Source organism: Fukomys damarensis, unplaced genomic scaffold (genome assembly GCF_012274545.1).
Source record: "Fukomys damarensis isolate Sample0158 unplaced genomic scaffold, DMR_v1.0_HiC HiC_scaffold_38, whole genome shotgun sequence".
Lineage (NCBI taxonomy): Eukaryota > Metazoa > Chordata > Mammalia > Rodentia > Bathyergidae > Fukomys > Fukomys damarensis.
Window position 1 is genome coordinate 61,707,314 of NW_022900950.1, and position 24,691 is coordinate 61,732,004.

Here is a 24,691-nt window from a genome sequence, read left to right on the forward strand (position 1 = left end):
CAACTGTTGCCAAATTTTAAGTCAGAAAGCTTTAGTCAACTGCAACATTTATATTTTTAGAAAAAAAAATTATCACTTTGAGTAAAGTTCCCACTGGAAATTATACAATAGGGAATCAAAAATTAAATTTTCATCAAGGTAGAAGTATATGTTTTCCTCTCTTTATGTGTTTTACCTTTAACCAATTCAATCTTCTCATGCTGATTTCAGGTTTAAATTCTTTCTTTGGCTTCAACCCAAATGGCAGGGTTAATGGAGTAAGAGAGTTTTGTCCACCGAGAAAGCCCAGGGGAGGTGGTGGAGGCACAGGACCACCAAAGGGCACAGACATTCCTGGGAGGGGTGGAGGCAGTGGAGGGGGTGGCGGAGGGGGCACCGCTCCACAAGGGGGCAGCGGCGGGGGAGGAAGTGCTGCCTGGCCAGTTCCATCTTCTTTTGACTGGAGCAAAGGAATTTTCACATCACTTGGCAAGGCACCAAACTAGAGGGGAAAATAAAGAATATGACCAAGAACATTTTTATAGATGCAATGTACACTGTACAGAAAAAAAAGGTATTATCTTAAACCAAAAATAAATATCAGTAATTTAATGTGATTTCACTAAAACACAATTAAAAAAAAAGTACTTCCAATATAATAAATAATTATAGCTTTTGTTCTCAAGAAAATGTAGTTGTCAAAAATATAATTCATCATTTCATGTAGTGAAGCTTATGTAGGTGGACTTGCCCAGGAAAGAAATGGGTATAGATCTATAGGACTGAAAAAGCATCTGTCTCTGGAAGTTATGGAAGTCATGAAAGGCAATAGGGGTTTGCAGAGAATAGGTAGTGAGAAAATATCTGTGCACAGAATTCAATGGAACACTTGCATGCAAGTGATTAGTAAAACAGATTCAAAAAAAGTATTTAAATGTTATTCCACATCATGCCTTTGTTTTTAAATTTACATTACAAATGTTTTAAATTAGTGCATTTTTGAAATACACAATATTACATTCCTCATAGGAAGCTGGCATATGTACATAATACATCTTGTTTTTCATCCTCATCTCCTCACTTTCCTTCCCTCCATGTTTATCCTCTTCCTTTTGTAAAAGATCTATTTTCCTACTTCCTATTATCTTTTTTATCTTGCTTTTTATTGAGATTTTAGGTTTCTCATATAAAAGAAACATTTGATATTTAAGCTTGCATGTCTGATTTCTTTCATTTACTATTGTAGTCTCAAGATCCATCCAAGCTAGGCATGGTGGTGCACCTATAAAACTAGCACTCAGGAAGCTAAGGTAGGAAGATGGGTGCCAATTCAAGGCCAGCACGGGCTGCACAGTGAGTTCAAGGCCAGCCTGAATTATATAGCAAGACCCTATGAGTCCAAAAAAGAAAAAAAGTGCATCTACTTTCCCACAAATGACTCAAGTTCATCCTTCATATGGCAGAGTAGTACTCCATTCTGTACAAATACCATATTTTCTTCATTTATCTATTGGTGAACATTTTGGTCACTTCCAAGAAAAAAATCTAAAATTCTTTGTAGGGCCTTCAAGGGTTTGTCATGGTTTGATCCCTACAAACTATGCTTTGAAGTAATTTTCTTCTAATTCCATTTACGTGCCAACCTCATACTATTATCAGAGTCCTTGTGCCTGGGAATTCCCCTTTCCCTAGACATCACTTACCAACCTTTCCAGTCTGAGCCACTGTGTCCCTTCTGCAGCAAATTTTGATCTGCTCACTCAATTTTACACTCATAGCACCTTAAGTTTCTCAATAGCTCTTTTCAATAACATAAAATAATTATCCAAGGGGTCATTAGCAATTACCTCTTTGATACATTATAAGCTGTATAGGGTGGGTGATGGCTGTATTATTCATTACTTTTTCCCCACTACCTAGGGCAGTGATGGCAGATAACAGTCACTGAAAAAATGTTTCAGGTAAAGAGAGGAAGAGAAAAAGGCAGGCACAGTGTCTTAAACCATAAGCGAAAAGACTGTCCCACTTCTACAGAAGACTCTTCTATAAAGTCCAATACTACAGAGAAGCAAAGTAAAATGAGTGAAAAGAGCCCATTGTGCTCACTGGTCACCTTTATCTATGTGTCCATATTATGGTAAGAATTTAGTAGATGAACTTGGATCCTGAAGAAAATTTTCTAGGTAAATAACTTCTTGAAATTAATTTAAGTTCTAATGCATATAAATATGTTTGCATAATATACATGAGAACTACCCTGCAAATGGAAGACATTTATAAACTATTACATGAAAAGGTTTGTAACACAATTATGAAAAACAGATCACATATGAAAGCCTGAAATCAATGACATTCTATCAGCACAAAGAAAAACTGTTGTAAAAGTACTGGAGACTGGAAATGAAAAAGGATGTCTTATTAAAAACATTAAGTGTGGACAAAGAACCCATTTTGTGTTACCCGGAGTTGCTTTGATCAAGGGTGGGACTACCCTCTGAACATCAAAGATGCATAGAATCTATACTCATTCCTGTACACTTTTCAAGTACTGCCTTAAAAGTATGGCTGAAATTGTGCTCCAGAATCGTTCATTTACTTGATAAAGTATGAATGATTTAAACATGTTTCAGGAGCAGGTACACTGTACATTAACTGTCTTCCTCATAACAATAAGTGACTAGAGGAAGGAAATCACATACAACAGGACAAATTTTATTGATCATCTTCATACAGAACTAGCTTTGATTAAAGAGAAGTGTTAAGATAAATGCAGACATTTCATAAGAAGTACAAAGAAAAATCCAAATAAAAAGTTTGCCAGTTGTTCTTCAAAGATGAATGTATGAACAATATTAAGTTTCTAATTCCAGCCTTTTCCCTGTTAGTTATAACCCCAGGTCTTTATTGCGCATAATTTAAAAGAATTTATAAGACTACTCAATTTCAGTTTTTAAACATATTTCCCCATTTTATATAAAAGCACTTGGCAGCAATAACTTATCCAAAGATGATGGGCATATTTTTTATAAGTTGGATTTCTGTAGATTGGCAAGTAATCCTTCTACTGCTAAAAACGTAAAGAAAAAAAGTTCTTACATTTGTATTAGCCTGGAACAGGGAAAAAAATTGTGAAAAATACTTTAGTACTGGTCTATACATCAATCTGATCTGAAATACAGAACACAATCAAATATTTCTTTTAATATGAGAGATAAGGAGCCATATGGGAAAGATGAAAGATCCCAATGAAACACAGTACTTTCTTCTCACAGCGTTAAAGAAGTATTTATCTTGTAGATAGGTTTTGATTGTATAATTAAATTGAACACTAAGATATAGCTATCTCTTAAGATATCTTCAAATCACTTCTGTAACTAAACATAAAAGGAAACAAAATGGCCAATAATACAGGAAACACTATACCTGAGACTTGAACATTGCCACAGCAAAACTATTCTTATTGCTTACTGTATATAATTCTACATGAAGAAATCCAACTATAAATTCTACCTCCTTCCTTCCATCCACATAAACATGCAGATGAAGTACTTCTTGCTATCTAATGTTTTATGTGTAGAGCGTGGATGTGAGCTATCTGCTTTATAATCCAGATTTGCTCTCTTTTTTGTCATGTTTAAATCTGTTTACTTTTGGAAATTGAAAAATTATCAGAAAATGTTCTCATTCAACCAGAGGTTATCTTTCACTGCAAGGTACCCATGGCTGAAGGCTTTGAAAAATAAATAGCTTGAGCAATAATTTCCTGTAGTAGGATAAAGATCAGTGATGAATGACAAATCTAAGAGTAAAAGATTTTCTTAACCTTTATGCTTAATTACTTAGGAACATGAGACATCAGAAACAAAACCCAAATGAAACAGAGGGAAGCAGTTTAAAGTGTAAAGCTTAGATATTCCTAAAATTATAAATAGAAAAAGAAGTGGCAAAGTAATTTTTAAAAATGTACACATAGCAAAATACAAATAACACTAAGAAAGGAAAATTAAAGTTTAAACACTTTGATGCTTGAAGATCTAACATGACCTTTACTCTCCTGGTGTGGTTTCAATACCAAATTCACCCCAAATGGTATTTTACCTGAGCTTTAAAAGCTTGTAACTCTGCTTGAAGCTCATTAATCTTTGCCTCTTTGTTCTGCAACTGAGCCTGAGTTTCTTGGTGGTCAGTAAACTCTTTTTCAAACTGAAAAGAAAAAAGAGAGAAAGTACGGAGGGGAAAATGAAAATGAAAAGTAATATTCTTCATATAAAAATATGATTAATGGTGTGCCAATGGGACATACATTTCTGAATTAACTTATAAAAAATGTAGATTTTTGTAAGTGACACATAGCCTTTCTCTAGGTCTCTCCAGGTCCTACAAAAATCATTCATTCTCAAGGGAACAAAAAAAGCCAGATATGGAGTCTGTGACCTCCTTCTTACCACAGAGCAAACTGGTCCACAGTTATCTATGACCTTGGCATTTTACTTAAAAGTCCCTAAATATCAATGCAATTTTGTGCAAAGTAATATAGAGCAAAACATTGTATTGAGTTCTTTGCCTCCCACTTGCAAAAATTTATACTTGAAACATATGTGAAGTTTATCAGTATGCTTTAAAAGTAGTCCATTTAAATTTGTTCACAACTCCACTTTATAAACACATCAATTATAGACATTTTTCTTATCACAACATAGCTCCTATCTCTGAGAAATAAACAATAAATTAATTGTTTAAAGTCCCTAGGATAATATCTTCTGTGAGAAAGGTAAACAATAAAATTTGGTGAATCCAATGAGTTTTCTAATTTATTTAGCCACTCACCACAAGTTCTCATTTTACATTCAAATAGTTTCACTTTGCCATCTTAAGGACTGAAAACCTCTCCTGAGAGAATTTAATTTAAGTAAGGTATTATCTCATAATTAAGAATGAGTATTTGATTTGAGTTTTTCCACAGGTGTAGGGCAAGTGTGAAGGGTAGGGAAAAAAAAAAAACATGAGAAAAGGAAAAAATGGAAACAAAGTCTTTGTAAATAGAGAAGGGTGGAGGAGGTGAAGGGAGGGCAGGGCTATGGGGAAAAAGATGAGAACCAAGATGTCACATAAAGGTACAAGATCCCAATGATGAATTTAACTGTACTGTATACCTAAAAAGTACCAATAAACTCAACGAAAAAGAATAAGTATTTGTATCTTATTTAAAAAGAAAAAAGTCAAATGATTACAAAAAGATGCAACTGTTTCACAAATGTAGGCTTCTAGATATTACAGTGAAAACTCAACCAAAAAATAACAATATGGGGCTTCAGATTTAGCTCAGTGGTGCTGCCACCTGCCTCACAAGTGGAAGGTCCTGAGTTTGATCCCTGGTACAAAAAAAAAAAAAAGAACTGAACTGTTTACTAAGGGCCTTTGTTTTTGTTTAGTTTACAAAAGGGAACATTATATTGCTTTTAAAACAGTGATAGCTACTACACTACAGCTAATAAAGGTGCGAGATTTCACAGCCAGATTTTCTGTCTACAAAGCCTGAGTTATTCAAATAAAACCACACCACCTCCCACAACTGTTTAGAAAACGCTTTCCTGCTTTTGTTAATAGACTATGTTTGGAGCAGTTTTAGGTTCATAGTAAGGTTCATGGTGCAAACTACAGATACATTTCCTCCGTGGCCCCAAACATGCATATAGTCTCCCCATACCTTATAATTTTAAAAATTGGTATTAATACATATTTGTTATGCAGAATAATGAGTCTTACTTTGGTATACTGGTACATGAATGTAACACGCTTTGATTATTTCCAGCCCCCCACTGTCCCTTATCCCTTCTTGCTTCCCTCCCTTCTCCCTCCTCATCCCCTAAAGTCATATTCCTGTCATCTGTTTTACTCTCCCTCTAAATTTTTTTTAGGTTCTTCATATGAGAAAAATATGCAATATTCAACTTCCTGTGTCTGGCTTATTTTGCTTAACACATCTTCTCTGATTCTCTCAATTTTCCTGCAAATGTAGTTTATTTTTATGGCTGAATAATATTCCATTGTGTATCTATACCATATTTTCTTTTCAATTTATCTGTTGACAGGTGCCTAGGCTGTTTCCATAGCTTATCCATTCTCTATTATGCTACAATAAACATGGGCATGTAGGTATCACTATACTACACTGTCTTTAATTCTCATATTTTTAAGTCATAACAAATACTTTGTGAAAAAAACATTATATTAATTCTCATTTATAAGTGGAGAAGGTAAGCTGGAAGATATGGATCCTGGTTCCTATCTTTGTGCACTTTTATGATGATAATTGACACTAATAGATGAAAACCATCTGAACAGCCTTCAATCCATAACATTACCAACCAAACTATAGCTCCTCCAATCACAATCTTCCTACCATGAAACTAAGATTAACTAACCTTAGTTAATCTTAAAATGAATGACTATTCTACAAACCAACCATGCTCAGGCACCAAGAGATAAACCTGGCTTCTTCTGCACCCAGTGCTTCTCCAGGAACCTGCTAAATCAACTGACACACCTCAGCTGCATTTATTCTTACCCCTCTGTACATTTGTTCTTCATCTGACTCTTTATGACCCTCTAATGTAATTTGAGTCTTTGCTTCACAGTCACAGCATAAATTCACTTTTCTCATGGGTTGAACTTAATGAACTTTATTATCCAATACAATTTGACAATCATCTTACATTGTAAAAAACCATTAATTACCAAATTCCTCTTAGCCTCATATTGAGTGAACTCTCCATAAGTGTGCTATTTAATATCATAACCACTAGACACAAGTAGTTATTTAAATATATTTAAATGAAAAAAAAGTAAATAAAATTTTAAAATTCAAGTACTCAGTCATGCTGGGCATTTTAAAGTACACAAGAAACACATATGGTGCCAAAGGCTACCAGGATGAACGATACAGATTGAGAAACATTTCCGTCTCCCACAGTAAACTGGCCTGCTCTACACATAACCACTTATAAATATGCCTCCATATTCAACCTCTCTTCTCTACGTCTCATAACAACACAGTTTTCTGGTTCTCCTACTTGTTGACTACTTCTATCAATTTTTATTCTGGAGATCACACTCCTTAAAATCCAACTCTTTAATACTGGTATGCTACAAGACTATTTCCTCACTACATTTCTCATAAAATCGTATCTTCTTCAATCATTATCCATAGATTAATAGCTTCCAAATCCCTATCACCAGCCAGCTATTAATATATGGATCCATAAGTCCATATATCAATACATAAATATGAATATATCCATAAATATATTTTCAATTTATTAATGAAAAAAGTTATGACAAGTGAAAAGAAAACTATCATCCTCTCTAGAAACTTTGTTTTAAAATTCTATTATTCTTTGTAAAAGATAGTTCAAATAATATGATTCCTTTACTCAAACCTTTAGAGGCACCATTATAATCATTAACATCTAAGAACCCTCTGAGAGCTAGCCCAAACCTACATATTTCCATTATACAATAAATACCTAACAGCACACCTTGGATGTGTCCCTCAGTGGTAGGTGTTGGAGAAAAGAGAGTTGAAACCAGTCAGAGCTTTAGTAAGCACGATGTCTGATGGTGAAGTAAAACCAAATAGTCATGCCTAAATCCATGAAAACTGTCAGTACTACGGGTCGATAGAGACTGAAAGCCAGTAAATGATTCCTGCAGCAGCGATGCTAACCATGAAGTCTGAAGAAGCCGAAGAGTCAGTAAGAAGTGCAGCTAGCATTTCACACAGAAGGAATAGCACAGTGCCCAGTCGAATGAAAAGCAATCCATTGTGAAAAGGACACAAAGGAGGTATGAAAACAAACTGCAGGGATGAAACCAGAGATGTACCCAGGAATGAAACTGTTAACAGAAATTTTGTAATAAACCACAGGGTTATTCATTTTTCCTAAAGATCATAGAGAGCTAGGAGAGTATATATTCTAAGAACATAATGTGATCCAATTTGCACTTTGAAAAATGCCATCCAGCAGCAGTGTAGAAGATGAACTGAAAGGGAAACACCACAGGCATGGAAATTAGCTGAGAGGCGACCACAGTTATTCATGCAACTGAGGCAGAAGAGAGGGTAACAGAAAGGATATGGAAGTAGAAGAAGTGTCAATCTGACTGAAAAAAAGAATAAACGAGGACAGTATACCTAAGATGACTAGAGCGGTGTGTGATTTTTTTCATGGTGGGAAAAAAGTTTTGTAGTATGGGGCTTAAAAAGCAAGCATAAAATGCAGTGAACAAAGGCATTTTAGGGAGAAGACAGGTGAACTTGTTTGTAGATACTGTGTTAGCAACGCATCACTATAACAGAACAGCTGACACAGCCTACTTATGAAGAAGAGATTTATTTACCTCATAGTTTAGAGGTACAAAGCCAAATGGCTTGGCCCAGGCTTTGTGGTAGAGCTGACCCTTGGCTACCTCATGATACAGACGGCAACGGCAGGATTGTGTGTGGAAACAAGCACTGAGTACACCATGAACCAGGAGCAGAGAGGATGGGAAATGCCAGGCTCACTCCTATATCAGTCCTTTCCCTTTGGCAAGGAATAAAGGGGTTGCACAGAAAACCACTTCATGCCCCCATCACCCCAGGTCCCACACCTTAAGGTCAAACAACCTCCCAAGAGTACTTCCATGGGCACCAAGCTTTAAAACATGGGCCTTTGGAAAGACACATTAGACCACATCCAAACTATGACAGATATGTTATGCTTGAAAGGTCTACAAGAAAATCAATGTAAATTTTCATTAAACTCTTCTGTGGTTATCTCAACTTCTTATCTCATAATGATCCTTCAGCATTCACACTAGATATCACTTCTTTGGGTAAATGTTCTCTGGCCCCTCAAACAAGATGAGAAAGCCTACCTATAGGTTTATGCACCACATAGGGTTTTTCCACCACAGCAATTGTCATGCTGTATTATGAAAATATTAAAATGTGTCACATGCCTCGATAACATTAACCAACCTGGAAGCTCATAAATGTGAGACCTTTTCTATTTTACTCATCACAATTCCAATGCCTTACATTTATAATTAAACCCAATAAATCTTTGTTGAACGGAGCGATGAGTCAACATCTGTCAAATCTGCCTTTATATGTAGAATACCTATGTCAATATCATATATTAAATATTGCCACTCTCACAGCATCAAAAATCTTTGTGGTCACTTTCTTTTTTTCCTTATTTTTTACAACTGAGACAAAGTTCACAGCTACACTGCAAGGAAAAAGAATTAATTTCTTCTTATGAGAGTAAGAATGGAAAACACATCTGACAATATTAACATACACTATCCTGCATCTAGACTAAAATTCAGAAACAAAAAGTATTATTTAGGGGACCGGAGAAAAGGCTAACAAAACAATTATTTATAATTACTGTATGCTATGAAAATTTATTAAATCAATTTGGCCATACTGAAAGCACCTGTATTTCTTGCCAAAGATATAAATTTGTAAACTGTTGCCTAGAAAAGGATCACATAAAACATAATTTTGCTTTAGCATTTTCATAATATCTATAGTAAAATCACTATAGCCTTGGGGATAAAATGAGTCTCCATTAAAAGCAAGCCTTATAAAAACTGACAGAATAGCCTGCTTCTCCAAAGAGTTACTATAGCAATATTACACTTACAAAATTACACGCAAAAATGTCAAGCAACACACTTCAGGTTGAGGTTATACTTAATTTCATTCCCCAGGGTAAATGTATTAGTGTCTCTGGACAAGAAGGTTGATAATTCAATATCCTCTATATACTTTTTGACATTTCTGTTCTTCATTTTTCAAATTTATGCACCAAAATAAAGAATGTGTCGAGCAACTATGATAGCTCCCTGCCTAAAACCAAGTATCTACATGTGTCCTTATAAAGCTATCAGAGCAAAGTTTTTGCTGATATATACAAAATGGGATGGCAACAGAAATCTTTTATGGAGCAGGCAATATTTTCTAAGTATACCTAAGACATACAATTTCTGACTTTAAAAAAAAAAAAGACAACTCACCTTGAACAAGGTCCTACTTTTATTTGCATTTGAAGCTTATAATTTAAAAGATATCTACTGGGAAAGTCATATTTAACTCAATTCATAGAATCTACATACCTAAAAATGATAACAAGAGCAAATTTATACTATTCAAGATATTTCCAAATATAGTACTTAAAGGTTTACTACTGTGTTTCCAAGAAAACTAAAAGTGCTTACTGAGCTTAGAATACAAAGTTGCCTGAGGGAAAGGTCACTTTCCAATGTGAACATTTACCAACTGTTAACACTTCTGATAGTTTAAACAATCTATTAATTTGTTTCCCCCATTAAACACTCTGGGCAACAACAATAGCATATTCATAGGTGTTACTCTAGCCTCAATTCTGTTACACCTCACTAGGTAACAGATCAACTGAACGCTCTAGAACTTCCCAGAAAAGAAATTTAAATGCTCTTCCTAAATTAGTCCTAACTTACAAAAGGGTGCCTTTCATTTGCAAGTTATGTTTAATTTTAAAATTTTATAGAAAAAGGGCCGGGGATATAGCTCAGAGGAACAGTACCTGCCTGGCAAGTGCAAGGTCCTGAGTTCAATCCCCACTACCAAAAGAAAACAGAAAGTTTATAGAAGAGGATCTCAAGGTACACTTAGGACGTACAACATAAAAATATACAGTCCTTGTGACAGTGCCTAACACAGAGTAAAAGTTCACTTCATGAATATTTATTTGCGTTGGTTGTGGTGGCAGTAGTAGTAGGGTTCATTATTCCACCAATATGAGAAGCCAGTCTTAATAACTCAAATCACAATGACTGCTGAAATGTGAAAACTTCCATTAAGAAAAACATCTAATGTGTGCATGCTAAACTAGAGATAAAATATCAAAACATTACTTTAAAGGAAAGTAGAGAATGGTTGGATAGTCAGAAATATTACTAGGTTAAAACAAAGGAAGCTTGTAATACCTGGTAATTTTGACCTAGGAAGGCAATTTTGTATAGTTTGTCATAAAATAATGAAGTAACATTAATCAAAATAAAATTAGTCTTTCTCAATATTTTACATGATTTCAATTTTATGGTTGTAAACTATGATTTCTTGAGAATTACTCCAATCTTAAAATTTTGGTTCTATACATTTCGTTCAAATAATCACTCACACATTGAAAGGCAATGTTTTTTAGTTGTTGCATAGGGAAGGAAGTGTTCCTTGTGTATGGATAATAAAACAAACAAAATAGGTTTACTCTAGTTGGAGAAATAGCTAATATATTCATATATACAGTATATATGTATAAACACATCAATTATGTAACGTTGGATGATAATAAATAGGAGAAAAATATGAGAAAGGACAGAAGGGAATATTAGGACTTTCAAATCAAACCATGATCTACAGGTCCCCGTGGGCATTTGTGTACATGACTAAAGTAGATAAGTTACTCTCTGAACCCCAGTCATGTCTGTGGTGGTTTCTCACACACGCTTGCTAAGTTAGTCCAAGTTACTTACTTTCTTGTGAAGTTCTGATGCTTTTTCTTTGGACTCTTCTAGTTTTGCTTGATCTAGGCAAACATCTAAAATTTCAATGACAAAAAATTTAATTCATTATGACTTTAACAATTTACAATGAAAACAGTACAGAAAAAAATTAGAAATATATTTTCTCTGATAAAATAGAGAAAAATATTACAATATTGGAACAAAGAAGGGATCTTTTAAGCACAGTACAAAGAAAAGCACTAAGATATAGAAATTAACTCAGCTATAACTTTAAACTTTTACCAAGAAAGAGCAAAGTTCAACTATAACACAATGGTTCAAAGGTTTCTATTAGCATTCCATGAAAATTCTGAAGGAAGAAGAGAAGGTGATAGCCAATACAAGGCCACACTAATAAACATAAAATTAGGGTAAATGAAAGTAATGACTGCTAAAATGTTCATTGCTCCCAATAATATGAAAATACAAAATTTTAAAAGAGAATACTTAAGGATTAAGTGATCCATAATGTCAAGTACTAGAGTTGATATAGAGAAATCAAATCACCTACACACTAATAAAAATTGGGAATATTGTCTATGAAGAACTAGGCAACACACACTAAAAATTTAAACTCACATTTTCTTTATTCCAATTCTATTTTCCAAGACTTTGCCTTTGGCAAGAATACTCATTAAAATATTGTTTATTTTAGCAAAAACAAATAAAGAGAGAGCACTGGAAATAACCAAAAAGCTCATCAATTAAGTCAGTTATGATATATATCCATATGATGGAATACTATGCCAAAAAAATGATGCATACAAACTTAAAAGGATATATTTTTATCCTTCTTTTTAATGAAACTAATAGACAACAAATCACTGCACCCAAATATCTGCTCAACTTCCTAAATGCATTCTGTCTATATTAGATTATATTTCCAGATAGCTTAATTACAATATATACATATTGTTATTTGTTGATTTATTTAAACCATTATAGGTAACTTAGTATAAAAGATGAAGACAGTGTTCCCTGTGCAATCCCAATTTTGTTCACATTTACTTGGCTGGCTCCATAGAACTAAGTGTTTAATCCTCTGATCCTGTTTTAAAGACAGTATCTTTTGATTGCCATTATATCAAGTTACCTATATTCTATGCTTTCCAATACTTTTCTCATCTAACACCTTACCTCATCTCTTCTTTATCTATTCATACAAATATATTTTCTTCTGTATTTAAGTCTACATGTTTATTCTAAGCATTTAAAATTAATAGGTATAATTTATTAAAACAACATTAACATGTTTCACACAGTCAAGCATTACTCAAGATTAATTTTTCTTGCAAAGGTTCAATAAAAAATGCCACAGCTATTCAGAAAAAAAAGTTTCTTAATGCTCAGGTAAAATTTTTCACAATATCCCAAGTCATTCCACATTTTAGTTTGCAACATATTTAGAGCATGTTTTTTAATTTGTGTTCCCCTCTTACTTAGAAGCTTTAAATTTTTTCTTTACAAAGAAATGAACATTTTCATTATCATTGTAACCGATACTACCCAGTTCTTTATTCCTTCTGTTCACTTCATTCTTCTTTCTGGGCTTACAAGAACAAACAACCTTGTACAGATACACTGTTGAAAGCAGGAGATGTGTTTTAATAGCCTTGTCAGAGTACTGTGGTTTTCTTCTTAAATGTCACACCAAATGTGACAAATGGAACTTCTTAAATAGTTACATAGAGAATCACATATATCAGTGCTGAAGTTTGTTGCTTTAAGATCACTGATCACTGGTTGTACTTTAATTTATCTTTTGCCTATGCTGAATCTGTATCATCAGGCATTGATTCTTTGGAAAAACTCTTTGCTGAGTCCTGTTCTTCTTCCAGACGCCTCTTTAAACAAAATCAGAATAATCATATAGTGTAATATTCCCCACTGACCTCATCAGTAAACTTCTTAGTACTGAGAAGCTGTCCGACTGGCACAATTAGAAGTTTTCAAAATTCAAACTTTTTACTTTTAAATTTTAAAATTAGACTTTTAATCTCAAATTTTCTAATCAGCAACAAATTCTGTCAGTCATTTTCTTTGAAATGTAGACTTAATTCATTTTCTTTTTTAAAGTGTATATCAAACACTTATGCTAGAACAGCCAGTTTGTATGACAGTCTTTTTCAGTGGGGGGGGTTAGGGTGGGAATTCTGCTCATAATTATTGAACTTTTTAAAATTATACTTTAGTATGCAGATATCTTTATATGTATATCGCATTTGTTAACAAAACAGAAAAATATATACTCAAGAATCAATATGTAATAAAATTATTCTTAGAACTCCAAGGAAATTTTTAGGTTAAAAATAAAATCAACATGTGTTCTATTTGCTTGTTTTTTTTTTGGGGGGGTTGTTTGTTTTTGCAGTACTAGGAATTAAATAGGCAGTCCACTGAGCTACAACCCCAGCCCTTTATTGTTTTCTTCTATTCAGTGCAAAAACAGTTCACTATTATAGTTAATGCTTCTACCTTGATTCATAACAAGGTGCCAACACTTTACCCATCATTGTTTTGAAAGACCAGTACAAGATATAACAAAAGAAGCAATACCCTCGAGCTAGCTCATGGAATAAAGCATTTCTATTTAAATAATAGAAAAATACTCACCCAAAAATTGGCTCAAATCTAAATCTAGTCTTTTTCGATATGTAAAGTCAGGATCCATTCCATCTCTATGCAACACAATCTGGGATACACACTCGTCAATTAATTTGAAGTACTCTTGTCTAAGATCAAAGGAAAGAATAAGTATGCACTCAATTCATTAATGGAACTACATCAAAAATGTAATCTCTTGATAAGCTTGATTTCAAGTTCTATAATTTACTATTTTATAGTTTTAACAAATAACACACTTAACATGAGAGAGTAAATAAAATTGTCACCACTTTCCTTCTACCTATTTCAAACATATTTTTCAAAATCCTTTAGAAAATAAACTATGATTTTCTTACAATTTGTCCATAGTACAAAAAAATTAAGATAAAGTCATAGATGCTTCAGAGTGTTTCCCAGAAATTGTTATTGACTTTCCACTGTAGTTCACTGAAAGTTACCATTAATCCATTTTATTAATACAAAAAAATCTTCATTTTGTTACTTTAAAAAATCTTATTAGTAAAATTTTCCTCACTACAACACCCAGTTTTGACTTGCTTTATAATAGAACTAAAGCTTTTCATTCAGCAGGCAAAAATAACAAAGAATAATGTGTTTTCCAGGAATGTGTATCTACAACATAACCTCTAGGAGCTATTCCAGTGTGTTACTGAATTCATCAGAAGACTACATGAGAAACTTCAGGAATTCACATAAAAAGCCATTATTTCACTGATAAAATTCTTTTTTGTTGTTGTTGTTGGATGATACTATAAAATATCCATGCTATCTGTGGTATTTTTAACAAATATCAAAAATTATCTTGCATGTACATTCAACTATAGCATGGTATTTTACACCTCGTAAGTCATTAGTTCTTTGGTACTGAACTGAATCTGATACTCTCTTCCAATTATCTTGTTGCACTTTGATTTTTTCCCCTGGGAAACAGGAACTACATTTATGTACCTTCTCCAATAGAGTTACATTTTAGTAAAATTGCCCTATATCCCAAAGGCAAGAAATTTCTTAAGATTCTAATTTTTGCATCCCTTAATTTTTAAGAACAAGAGCATTTTGAATTTGGTCATTTTAATCTATTAGACAAAATGAAAAATTATATTTGTTTATACCGTCATTTAAAATGTTATTTTAAAAACTGTTTAGATCATCTAAGATACCTGAAAATGTACAATCTAAGTTCTCTTTCCGTAGATGAAACCAAAAAATGAAGTTAAAACCAAAAGAACATCACTAGAACTGTATATACCAATAAAACTTGAGATATTCTGCATATAAATAAAAAGCTAAATAACTAAAATATTTCAAAAACAAATGTATGACAAAAAACATGTATATGACCACAATGGTGACACAATCTTCTAATAAACCCTAATCTTTTAAAAGAATAAATAACAAAATAGGGATAAAAACTATTTTCTTGGACTTGAATTCTTAAATCTTCCACTAAAATGTTGGGATCATCAAAGAAAGCCCTACACATTTTTATCTGTTCTGAAAGTAGACACAGCATCAAGCCCTCTTGGAGCACAGACAAAGGGATCAGAAGTGACATAAGCCCTGTAGCTCTATCACATTCAAATCTCAGATCACAAACAGCCTTGAATTCATGGGATCTCAAACAGCATCAAATGACCAGAGGTTGATAGCACAATATACACATGCATCAAAACTGGACGAGGTTACTTTAGAGTAAACAGAAGTTTCAATTTTATTTTTAAGTGGAGTAGAAATGTAGAATTAGCAGGCATCAGGAATTCTAAAATCTTATTTAATGGGCTGAGGATTTAGGTCAGTGGTGCTGCCACCTGCCTCAGAAGCGCAAGGTCCTGAGTTCAATCCCCACTACCAAATTTAAAAAAACAAACAAACAAACAAAAATCTTATTTAATGAGTATTTGTATCCATCACTTACAAAGTGGTTAAATATTTAAGTTATCTCATTTTAAATTCTCAGAAATCAGTAAACATCAAAACAAGTTATTTAATTCATAATTTAAGATAGTGATGAAATTTTAGCTACAAGAGAAGTTTGACCTGTGTACTGTACACATTTTGAAGAATCAGAAGTGTCAACATTCCAGCCCATTCTCTTGTTACAAGTCCAAGAAAACATTTGTGCTCCATCCTCTGACTTTACCCAGAGGGCCCAGCCTGAACGAGGCTGTGCTAACAAACCCTTCCACTTGACATAGTGAGGGAAAGACAGGTACACACAATTTGAGAATGAAATTTCAGCAAAGTTCAATTTGTGCCTCCCCAAAAATAATTTTGTATTGGAAGATCTTAGTTTCTCTCATAAAACAGTAATAAACGTGGGAAGAAGACATAGAGAACTTTTACCGAGCACACACCATGTGCCAGGCACTTGGCTCATAGTTTTACTCACATTATCACATTTAATCTTCAGAGCAACACAGTAAGTGAGATGTTCATATATACATTTAAGTGTGTTATGATGTAGGTGAAACACAGAAAGCATAAAGAATTTGATAAGCTCAGATGGCTAGGATATAATCAAACTTAAAAAGCTATACAGTTTTTCTAACTCATTACAAACTTTAAATGTGCCTATATTGTTAGGGTACTTTCTAGCTACTTATAAACAGTAACAAAAGTACTATTTGATGGGCTTCATGTAACCTAAAAAAAAAAACAACATCATTCCTACTGCCTAAAGGATAACCAAAAAGTATTATCCATCGTAAGACAAACTAATAATTTGTTGCTAATTTGCATTTTTATTCAGATGAAAAGTTGTAACCAAGAATCCACTGAAGCCTAAAAAGTAACAGTATTATTTTTTATCATCATATACCACTAAAAGTATGCCCAAAGAAAACCTACATATTTTATAAATCAATATTATGATAGAAATAATTATTTCCTTATCCAAATAAAATAGCAAGTGAATTTCCCAATTAATAGATATTTTACTAGTGAAAGGAAACATCAGATATAAGTTCTTACCTTATAAAATAATCATTTCGAATAAGCAAAAGATGCTGAAGAATAGAAATAAAATATCCTTCTGCTCTTGTTTCTTTTACTGTGTTCCACACCATATTATAAACATCAGATGCTTCAGTAAGTTGATTAAAGAACACACAGGTTTTTTAATACTCCAACTTCCCAAAATTATACTAATACATTCTGACACAGAATCTACTCTGTAAGGCTGGGAAAACCTACTGTGTGTCTTATCCTAATACAGGTATTAAGACTGAGGGTAGAGAAAGCTCTGAAAATGACAACCTGACCAGACTCTTTCTGGCTTCTCCATGCTAATCAATTCCATTAGATCTGTCTCTAAAAAGGGAAAATGCTATGGGGCTGTGCCCAGCTAATGGTTAACACCGTGTTGAGTTCCAAGTGTGCTCTGACAAATGGAACTGCTCACAGTACCACCTCTCATGGAGAAGGCCCCACCAAGTGAAGGACGCTAGTGAAGAGCACAGATTCAGCCTACAGGACCCTGAGCACATAAGCAAGCAAAGAGCAGTCACTGGGTTGAAGCTACCAGATTCCTACTGCTCAAAGTGGTGGATAGCAGGGGAGGCACCAAACATAAAAAGAACAGATTGTGTACACACATAAGAAGCTGGTAGAGCAGCAGCGATTTGTTAATTGTAAAATCCATTTACATATATGTATATTCACAAAACCACACAACTAAAATAATCTCATTTTTCTGATATATAAAGGTTTAATTTAACATTAAGAGAAATTGGTTAAATATTTATAGGAAGTGGTTGACTGTTTTGGATTTAGCAGTAATTTTATGTATATTTTTGACTAGACCAAAAAACAAAAGGATATTCAACTTCAGCTCTAATATCTTCAAGGCGATGGGAGAACTCAATCACATCTTCTTCCTTATGTTCATCAAACACTTTAAGTTGGATATCCAGGCTATCATTCTTAATACGCTTTAAACTCTAGAATATAAAATAGAAACTATGATGATTTTGTTTTTAATTATGCAAAAAATTAATGAATAACATATAAACAATAAACCAGCCATTCAACATGATTTATGATTTATAGCATTCAAACATTTAAAGTGTTAAATAATTCTAAAATCTTATCTATATTTCAAAAATAGATTTTTATATTCAAGCCTTTCCCCACAGATAAATTATTCTTGAGGTTAATTTATCTAAATTTCCCCCACTCGAGTACTCTTCTAATTTAAAAATTAATAAGGAGACTGCAGGGCACTTACGGGCAATATCTCTTTCAATCCACAACGCATAAATTCATTTCTGATGTGAAGCCTGAAGTCCAAATCATCAGGAGATGTAACGAGGGCATTTATGAGCTGCATACAAGCTACCTACAAAAGATTACACAGTGAAACATAAGACTTGCTTTCCAACATTAAAGAAAAAGTAACAAATTTTAAAAGGGAAAGGTATAATCAATTATGTTCTCTGACAGGATAGCCTACTAATACAATAAGTTATAAGTAAAATACTGTAGTCAATTATGTATTATAGAAGAAATACAGTTTCACTGGAATGTTTTATTTATCATTATTTTGGTGTTAATGAGATTAAGGGCAGATGGAGCAAGATTAGCTAGTGATATCTTTCTACAAAGAAATTCACTGAAAACCAAAAGTTAAGGTCTTGTCCTATAACCATTCCACACACTTACAACAGAAATTGAACATATCCTAGCTGAAAACTAAAAATATTATTAGATGAATAACATCTAATATAGGATAATAAAATAATCTCCCATTCATCAAAAGAAAACAAAATTCCCAGTCTTCAAGGATACACGGTACTGAATCTGGTTAATTGTTAATCTAGTTGTAACCAAAAACTACAGAAAGACCATTATATAATTAAGTGGAAGAAGTTAATTTTCCAGGCAAAGTTTCTCACACTTTGGTCAAAATTCAAAAGTATTATATGCTATTTTATTAATATAAAATATATTATTTAGCTCATAACAAAAGAACTTGAAAAAAAAACACAAAAATTTTTCAGTCCAAGATTAGCACTTCAACCTTCAAATTTTCAATTTTTTTACTCTCTAGTTGAACTGTATCTTTCACCATCAGAAAATATATAATAGAAGCAAAAGCGAGCCTATAAAAGCAAAATAGTCTTTGTTGTTATTGATAGTTATTTTTCTGCGCTATATTCTACCCAAAGTCTAGCAAGAACTACTAGACTACTGATCAGTATGTTAAACCTTAGGCTAATCTAAATTTCTTTTCTTCATCCCTTACAGCAAGGTTTATATGAATTTAAAATACTGTTTTTGTATTAAGAAAAAAACAGGGGTCTCACTTCTTGCTGGTTGAAATATGCAATAATTGTTATATTTGATATCTAAGCACTAAAACCTGAGCACCATACCTCTACTGTTAAAACTTAAGATTGCTTAAAGTAGGAGGGAGAAATGTGCCAGAAGACAGAAGAGAAAGGGAAATACAATTGTAAAACAAAGCAAAACCTTCAACCGTCTACCTTTCCCAGTACATATTCATTCAGCTTTAACCAGGTAGTGTCAAAAAGTCAACTTTAAAATGTTTTTCTTTAACTCCCATTGCAGGCATTATTCTGTAGCAACAAATATATTTTTTCTGTAATACCATGCAATTCCTTTTTCAGCTTTAATTGAGTTTATTGGTACATTTTAGGGATACAGTAATTTTTAAAGATCTTGGAGTGTGTGAATATATACACACATACATGTATATGTGTTTGTGTTTCGCTACATTTAAAGAAAGTAAATTAGTTACAGGTCAACGGGGTTCTAGAAAAATGAAAATTAGACAATTCAAAGAAAGCAGCAAAATTAAGTGACACAAAAATTAATATAAGCTTGGTGTGGTGGCACAGGCCTATAATCCCAGCACTTGAGAGGCTGAGGCAAGAGAATCACCATGAGTTTGAAGCCAGCCTAGGCTACAGGAGAGTCTATCTCAAAAAAAAAAAAAAAGAATGAGAAATTAGATTCATTCATAGGAAAATAGATACATATTAAGGATATACTCCTAAGTGAATTAAGTAAGTCACACATGTGTAAATAGCGAATAGTTTCTCTGGTGTGAAAAACTGTAATAGTACATAAGATCCTAATGATGTAATGGACAGTGTGAAATAGGAAGAAAAGGGCTAAAGGTGTAGGGAAAGTGGGAAGGACAGGGGAAAGGTAATAAGGGAAAAGAAAAAATATGAGAAAATGAAAAAAATGGAAATAAAGTCTTTGTAAATGGGGAGGGGAGGAGGGGGTGAAGGGAGGGCAGGGACAAGGGGAAAAAATGAGAATCAAGACCTGTTATGTAAAGGTACAAGATCCCGATGATGAATGTAACTGTACTGTATACCTAAGATGTACCAATAAACTCAATGAGAGAAAAAAAGAAAAAATTTTAATATAAAATGTCACCTAATTAGAAGCAAATATTGTAGATAATTATAGCATAAAATTAAAAACAAAGAAGAGATAATCCAAATTATTTCCAGGAAAAATTAAAAGGGCAATTCTCCATGAAAAGTAGGACAGAAAATTAAAATAATGAATTTTAGGTTAAATTTATAAAATCCTTTCCCAATTCTAATGGCAATTTGTCACTATCGTGGTCTACAACTACTCTTTGACTTATGCAAATATATATCTGTGAATATACACTCATATACACACACACACACATATATATACACACAAATATGTATCTATGAATATATTGATTTTCATTTGATTTATCATTTATCATTTAATGAAGATAAGAGTTCCCTCCAATATGCAGACCTGTGATATCATATATTTTGAGATATATAGAGCTGTGGCATCACACGGCTTCATATTAATGTAGCAGACCAGCAATAGGGGCCAACCCATAATGGATCAATTAATTTAACGTATCAATTAATTTTAGAGTCACTGAAAAAGGCTCAAGAACTGCAAAGATAAACAGGATAGACTACCTTCCCAAATGAAGATAAACAAGTAAAATGAAAAAAAAAAACCTATGTTTTATAAGAGATATGCATGAAATACAGTGGGAATCAGAAATACTAAATAAGGAACAAAAGCACTAACTGAAGGATTAACAGGAAGATGTCTGATGAAGGAACAGGCAAAAATGTTTCAACTGAGGAGTTAACATGTTCAAAGACATGGACCATTCCGAATGATTACAATTAATTCAAATTTCATGAATAGCTTGCGAGAGGTAGAGCAGGTAAAGAAGTCAGAAGAAATGAGGCCAGATGAGGTACAGCCTTGTGTGCCTTGTATGTCAAACTACAAAACTCAGATTCAAATGGAAAAAGTGAAAACACAAAAGATTTTATGCAAAGGAAGGACAACACCAGAGACATTAGGTTCACGTTAAGCAGCTACTGCAAACACATGCTAACAAAAATTAATTTAAAAAAAAGAAACTACTGTTAAAGTAAATATTTTGAACAATGTGAGGAAGGTTGGCCAGCATTTAACATATAAGAAAACTGATAAAATGTAGACAAAGGTTTGAAGTAAAGGAGGTAACTAGAGGTCCCTCATGTTTGTTATTCAAAGCTGGAAATGATACAATTAACGAGATACAAAATGCAAGAACATGTTTTAGAGGAGAATGAGAAAAATTCTGCTTTTAAAATACTGAGAAAGATATAAATCATGAATGATTCTTTTTTTTTTTTTTTTTTGAGACAGGGTCTCACTGTATAGTTGAGACTGACATGGAACTCACTATGTAGCCCAGGCTGGTCTCTAATTCACAGCGATCCTCCGGCCTCAGCCTCCTCAGTGCTGGGATTACAAGCGTGCCCCACCACGCCCAGCCTGAATCATTCATTTTTTAAAAATTATTATTCAGTATCTACCTGGTAACAACAGGGTATTTTAATAGAAAAACTCAAGAAATTGGAATGAGAATAAGACATTCATAAAAAATAATTACCATACTCTTCTTGATATTCAAAATGTAGAATATGTGGTTTATGGATGTGAATTATGCACAGAAATCATTTCAATAACAAGACAAATGCTACATTTCTTCTGGAGCAGATAAGGGGTAAGAAAGCAAGGAATTCTGCTCTCCTTGGAGAATCCCAAGTTAACTAAAGGTTTTATGTGAACTGCACACAAATCATTCTTTCATTTTATTTTTTGGTATCTACTATTTACCAGACACTACTCTTAGGGCTGGAAATACAGTTATGAAGACAAAGAAAGGAGAGGACACAAGACTGGCTCCAAGACTTAGAGGCTGGACAATTCAAAAGACCCAACTATCATGTATTCAGATGGAAAAGACTACAGGAGGGTGGAAAACAAAGACAACTACTTCAGTTTGGAGACATGAAATTAGAAATACCTACTGTGACCCAAATTAAAAAAAAAAAAAAAAGTTAAGAAGGTGAGCCTAGTCCAAATTAGAGATCTCCATAACATTAGTATGTGAAAACTAAGCTCTCAGGCTGGGGATTTAGCTCAGAGGCACCAAACGTGCCTCACACAAATGCAAGGTCCTGAATTCGATCCCCTGTACCACAAAAAAAAAGAAAAAGAAAAAAGAAAACCAAGCTCTCTACTGGAATCACTTAAGGGAAAGTATAAAGAAAAGAGAATGTGTATTGATTGTACTGTTTCAATAGTAGGTTTCGATTTATTAGAGAAACAAATTAAAAGTAAAAGCAATTAGTGAGATACAAAAGGAAAAAAAAAGCCAAAAGATTGGTGTGTCCAAGAAGCAGGGAGAGTATCTCAACACAGACTGATCAACTGTGTCAAAAGAAGTCAAGTAAGTTAAAGATCCATCAGTTACCATACTGCATTTGACAACACAGACACTCTGGTAACTTAACAAGAAGTTTCTACAAAAGAATAGACTGTTCAAGCAGCCAAACACTTGCCCTCTCACATATACAACCAATAAATAAAAGAAAGCAATTCAATTTGGCTCCAAAAGTCTCCTCTTTGATCCAAATACATCCTTATATACATTAGAAAGATTGTTCCATGTTTTGTTTAAACAAATCTATGTAAAAACACTTATCTCTAGGTGTTTATAAGCAGAGACTCAATTCTAATGTTCTGGAAAGTAAATACTTATTTAAAATGCACATGGTTATTCTCATCCCATCTACCAGAAAGGGTTGTCACATGAGAAAAGGTAACTTGTGCACTCTAACTTCTACCTGGGGCGGGGGAGTATGTGAGTGTGAGTCCAGTCTAGGATTTAGCACAGTTGAGGATTTCCTCAAGGGCAGCAGCAGACGAGATGTGGTACAAGAACTGAGACCAGCAAACCCCAGAGAGCCTAGGACCAGGAAAGTGAACAGCCAAAACATAACTACAAATAGTGGGACAAAAATGTCAGCAATGTCATAAACTAGACGGTAAAGACTAACAAGAGACAACAGAGTAGATAAACTATCAACAAAAAGCTTAAGGATATTCAATATATGGGATAGAACCAGTCAATAGCAATCTTAAGAACCAGGCAAATGATCAAAGAAAAATCATTATAAGTAGAGAGAGGTTAACAGCAAATCAGAAGAAAATGCCACTATCTACATCATTTCACCCCAGCAAAGCAGCTTCCAGACCTGGAAGATAAGTGAGAAAATTTCCTCAAATATGAATTATATCACCTAAATTCTCTCTAGTTCACAGTTTACTGTTGTCTACATATGCTCAACACAAGTATGGGGAGTGGGGCCAATAAAGCCATTTTCAACCTTTGTTTTCTGACCATTTTGGACAAATAAACTTAAACACAAAATTCAAGGTACTCTAAACATGGTGATGCCCAAAACTCTCCATAAGGCCTGTCCCAATATTTGTTAAGTACTGCCAGAGTAGATGTTTTCTGTTTATTTGTGCTGAAGGAATTTAGAAGGTAATTAATAAAGAGCAAAAGTTCACTTCTGGGTCTTCATGTTGATCCTGGATGTAGGTTGATGTGTTTACAAGTAAAATGATGTCTGTTTACACTGGAAAAACATATTATCTGAAGAAGCTAAAACCAGATTGAAAAGAAATACCAGTAAAATACTTAAATAAAAATTCTATCAGACTTTTTGAATAATTATTATCTGGGCCTGGAAGATACAGTTTAGACTGCTATTCATCTTCCCTGCCTCATAGCAGAAATCATCTGTCTCTCTTTGTTCAATCAAATTTCACATTATCAAGTTAAGATGAGTAAATGATGCTTACAGAGAAATATTTTGCCTCTAGTGTAAATAAAGGAACTCTAAAGATTTAAAAATTCTATATAAATGCATTAATTCATAATTCATAGTAAAACTAAACAGACTACATAATGTAGATAAACACAGAAACACTAAAGTATATCAACATATATACAGTTCTATAATTTTATATATATTCTCAATTCAATGTTCTATAAATGATAAATATGGTAAGAGATCAAGTAAGAACTTGAAAACTGCATATACCCCTCTTACAGACTCAGAAAAATAAATTGCAACATTCAAGCAGCTATAAGTCACAAGAACAG

General features: G+C 33.4%; 1 protein-coding gene across 1 annotated transcript in view; it reads right to left on the reverse strand.

Moving 5' to 3' along the window:
• The window catches only part of Diaph3 (diaphanous related formin 3), a 479,227-nt gene that overhangs the window by 300,991 nt on the left and 153,545 nt on the right, over positions 1-24,691 (reverse strand). Inside the window, exons 10-16 of the mRNA XM_010636939.2 lie at positions 18,425-18,535; positions 18,019-18,137; positions 17,170-17,286; positions 14,188-14,306; positions 11,545-11,609; positions 4,078-4,182; positions 176-481 (exon numbers count right to left, since the gene is read on the reverse strand). Coding sequence (XP_010635241.1) covers positions 176-481; positions 4,078-4,182; positions 11,545-11,609; positions 14,188-14,306; positions 17,170-17,286; positions 18,019-18,137; positions 18,425-18,535 — 942 coding nt within the window. The remainder of the gene's footprint in view (positions 1-175; positions 482-4,077; positions 4,183-11,544; positions 11,610-14,187; positions 14,307-17,169; positions 17,287-18,018; positions 18,138-18,424; positions 18,536-24,691) is intronic.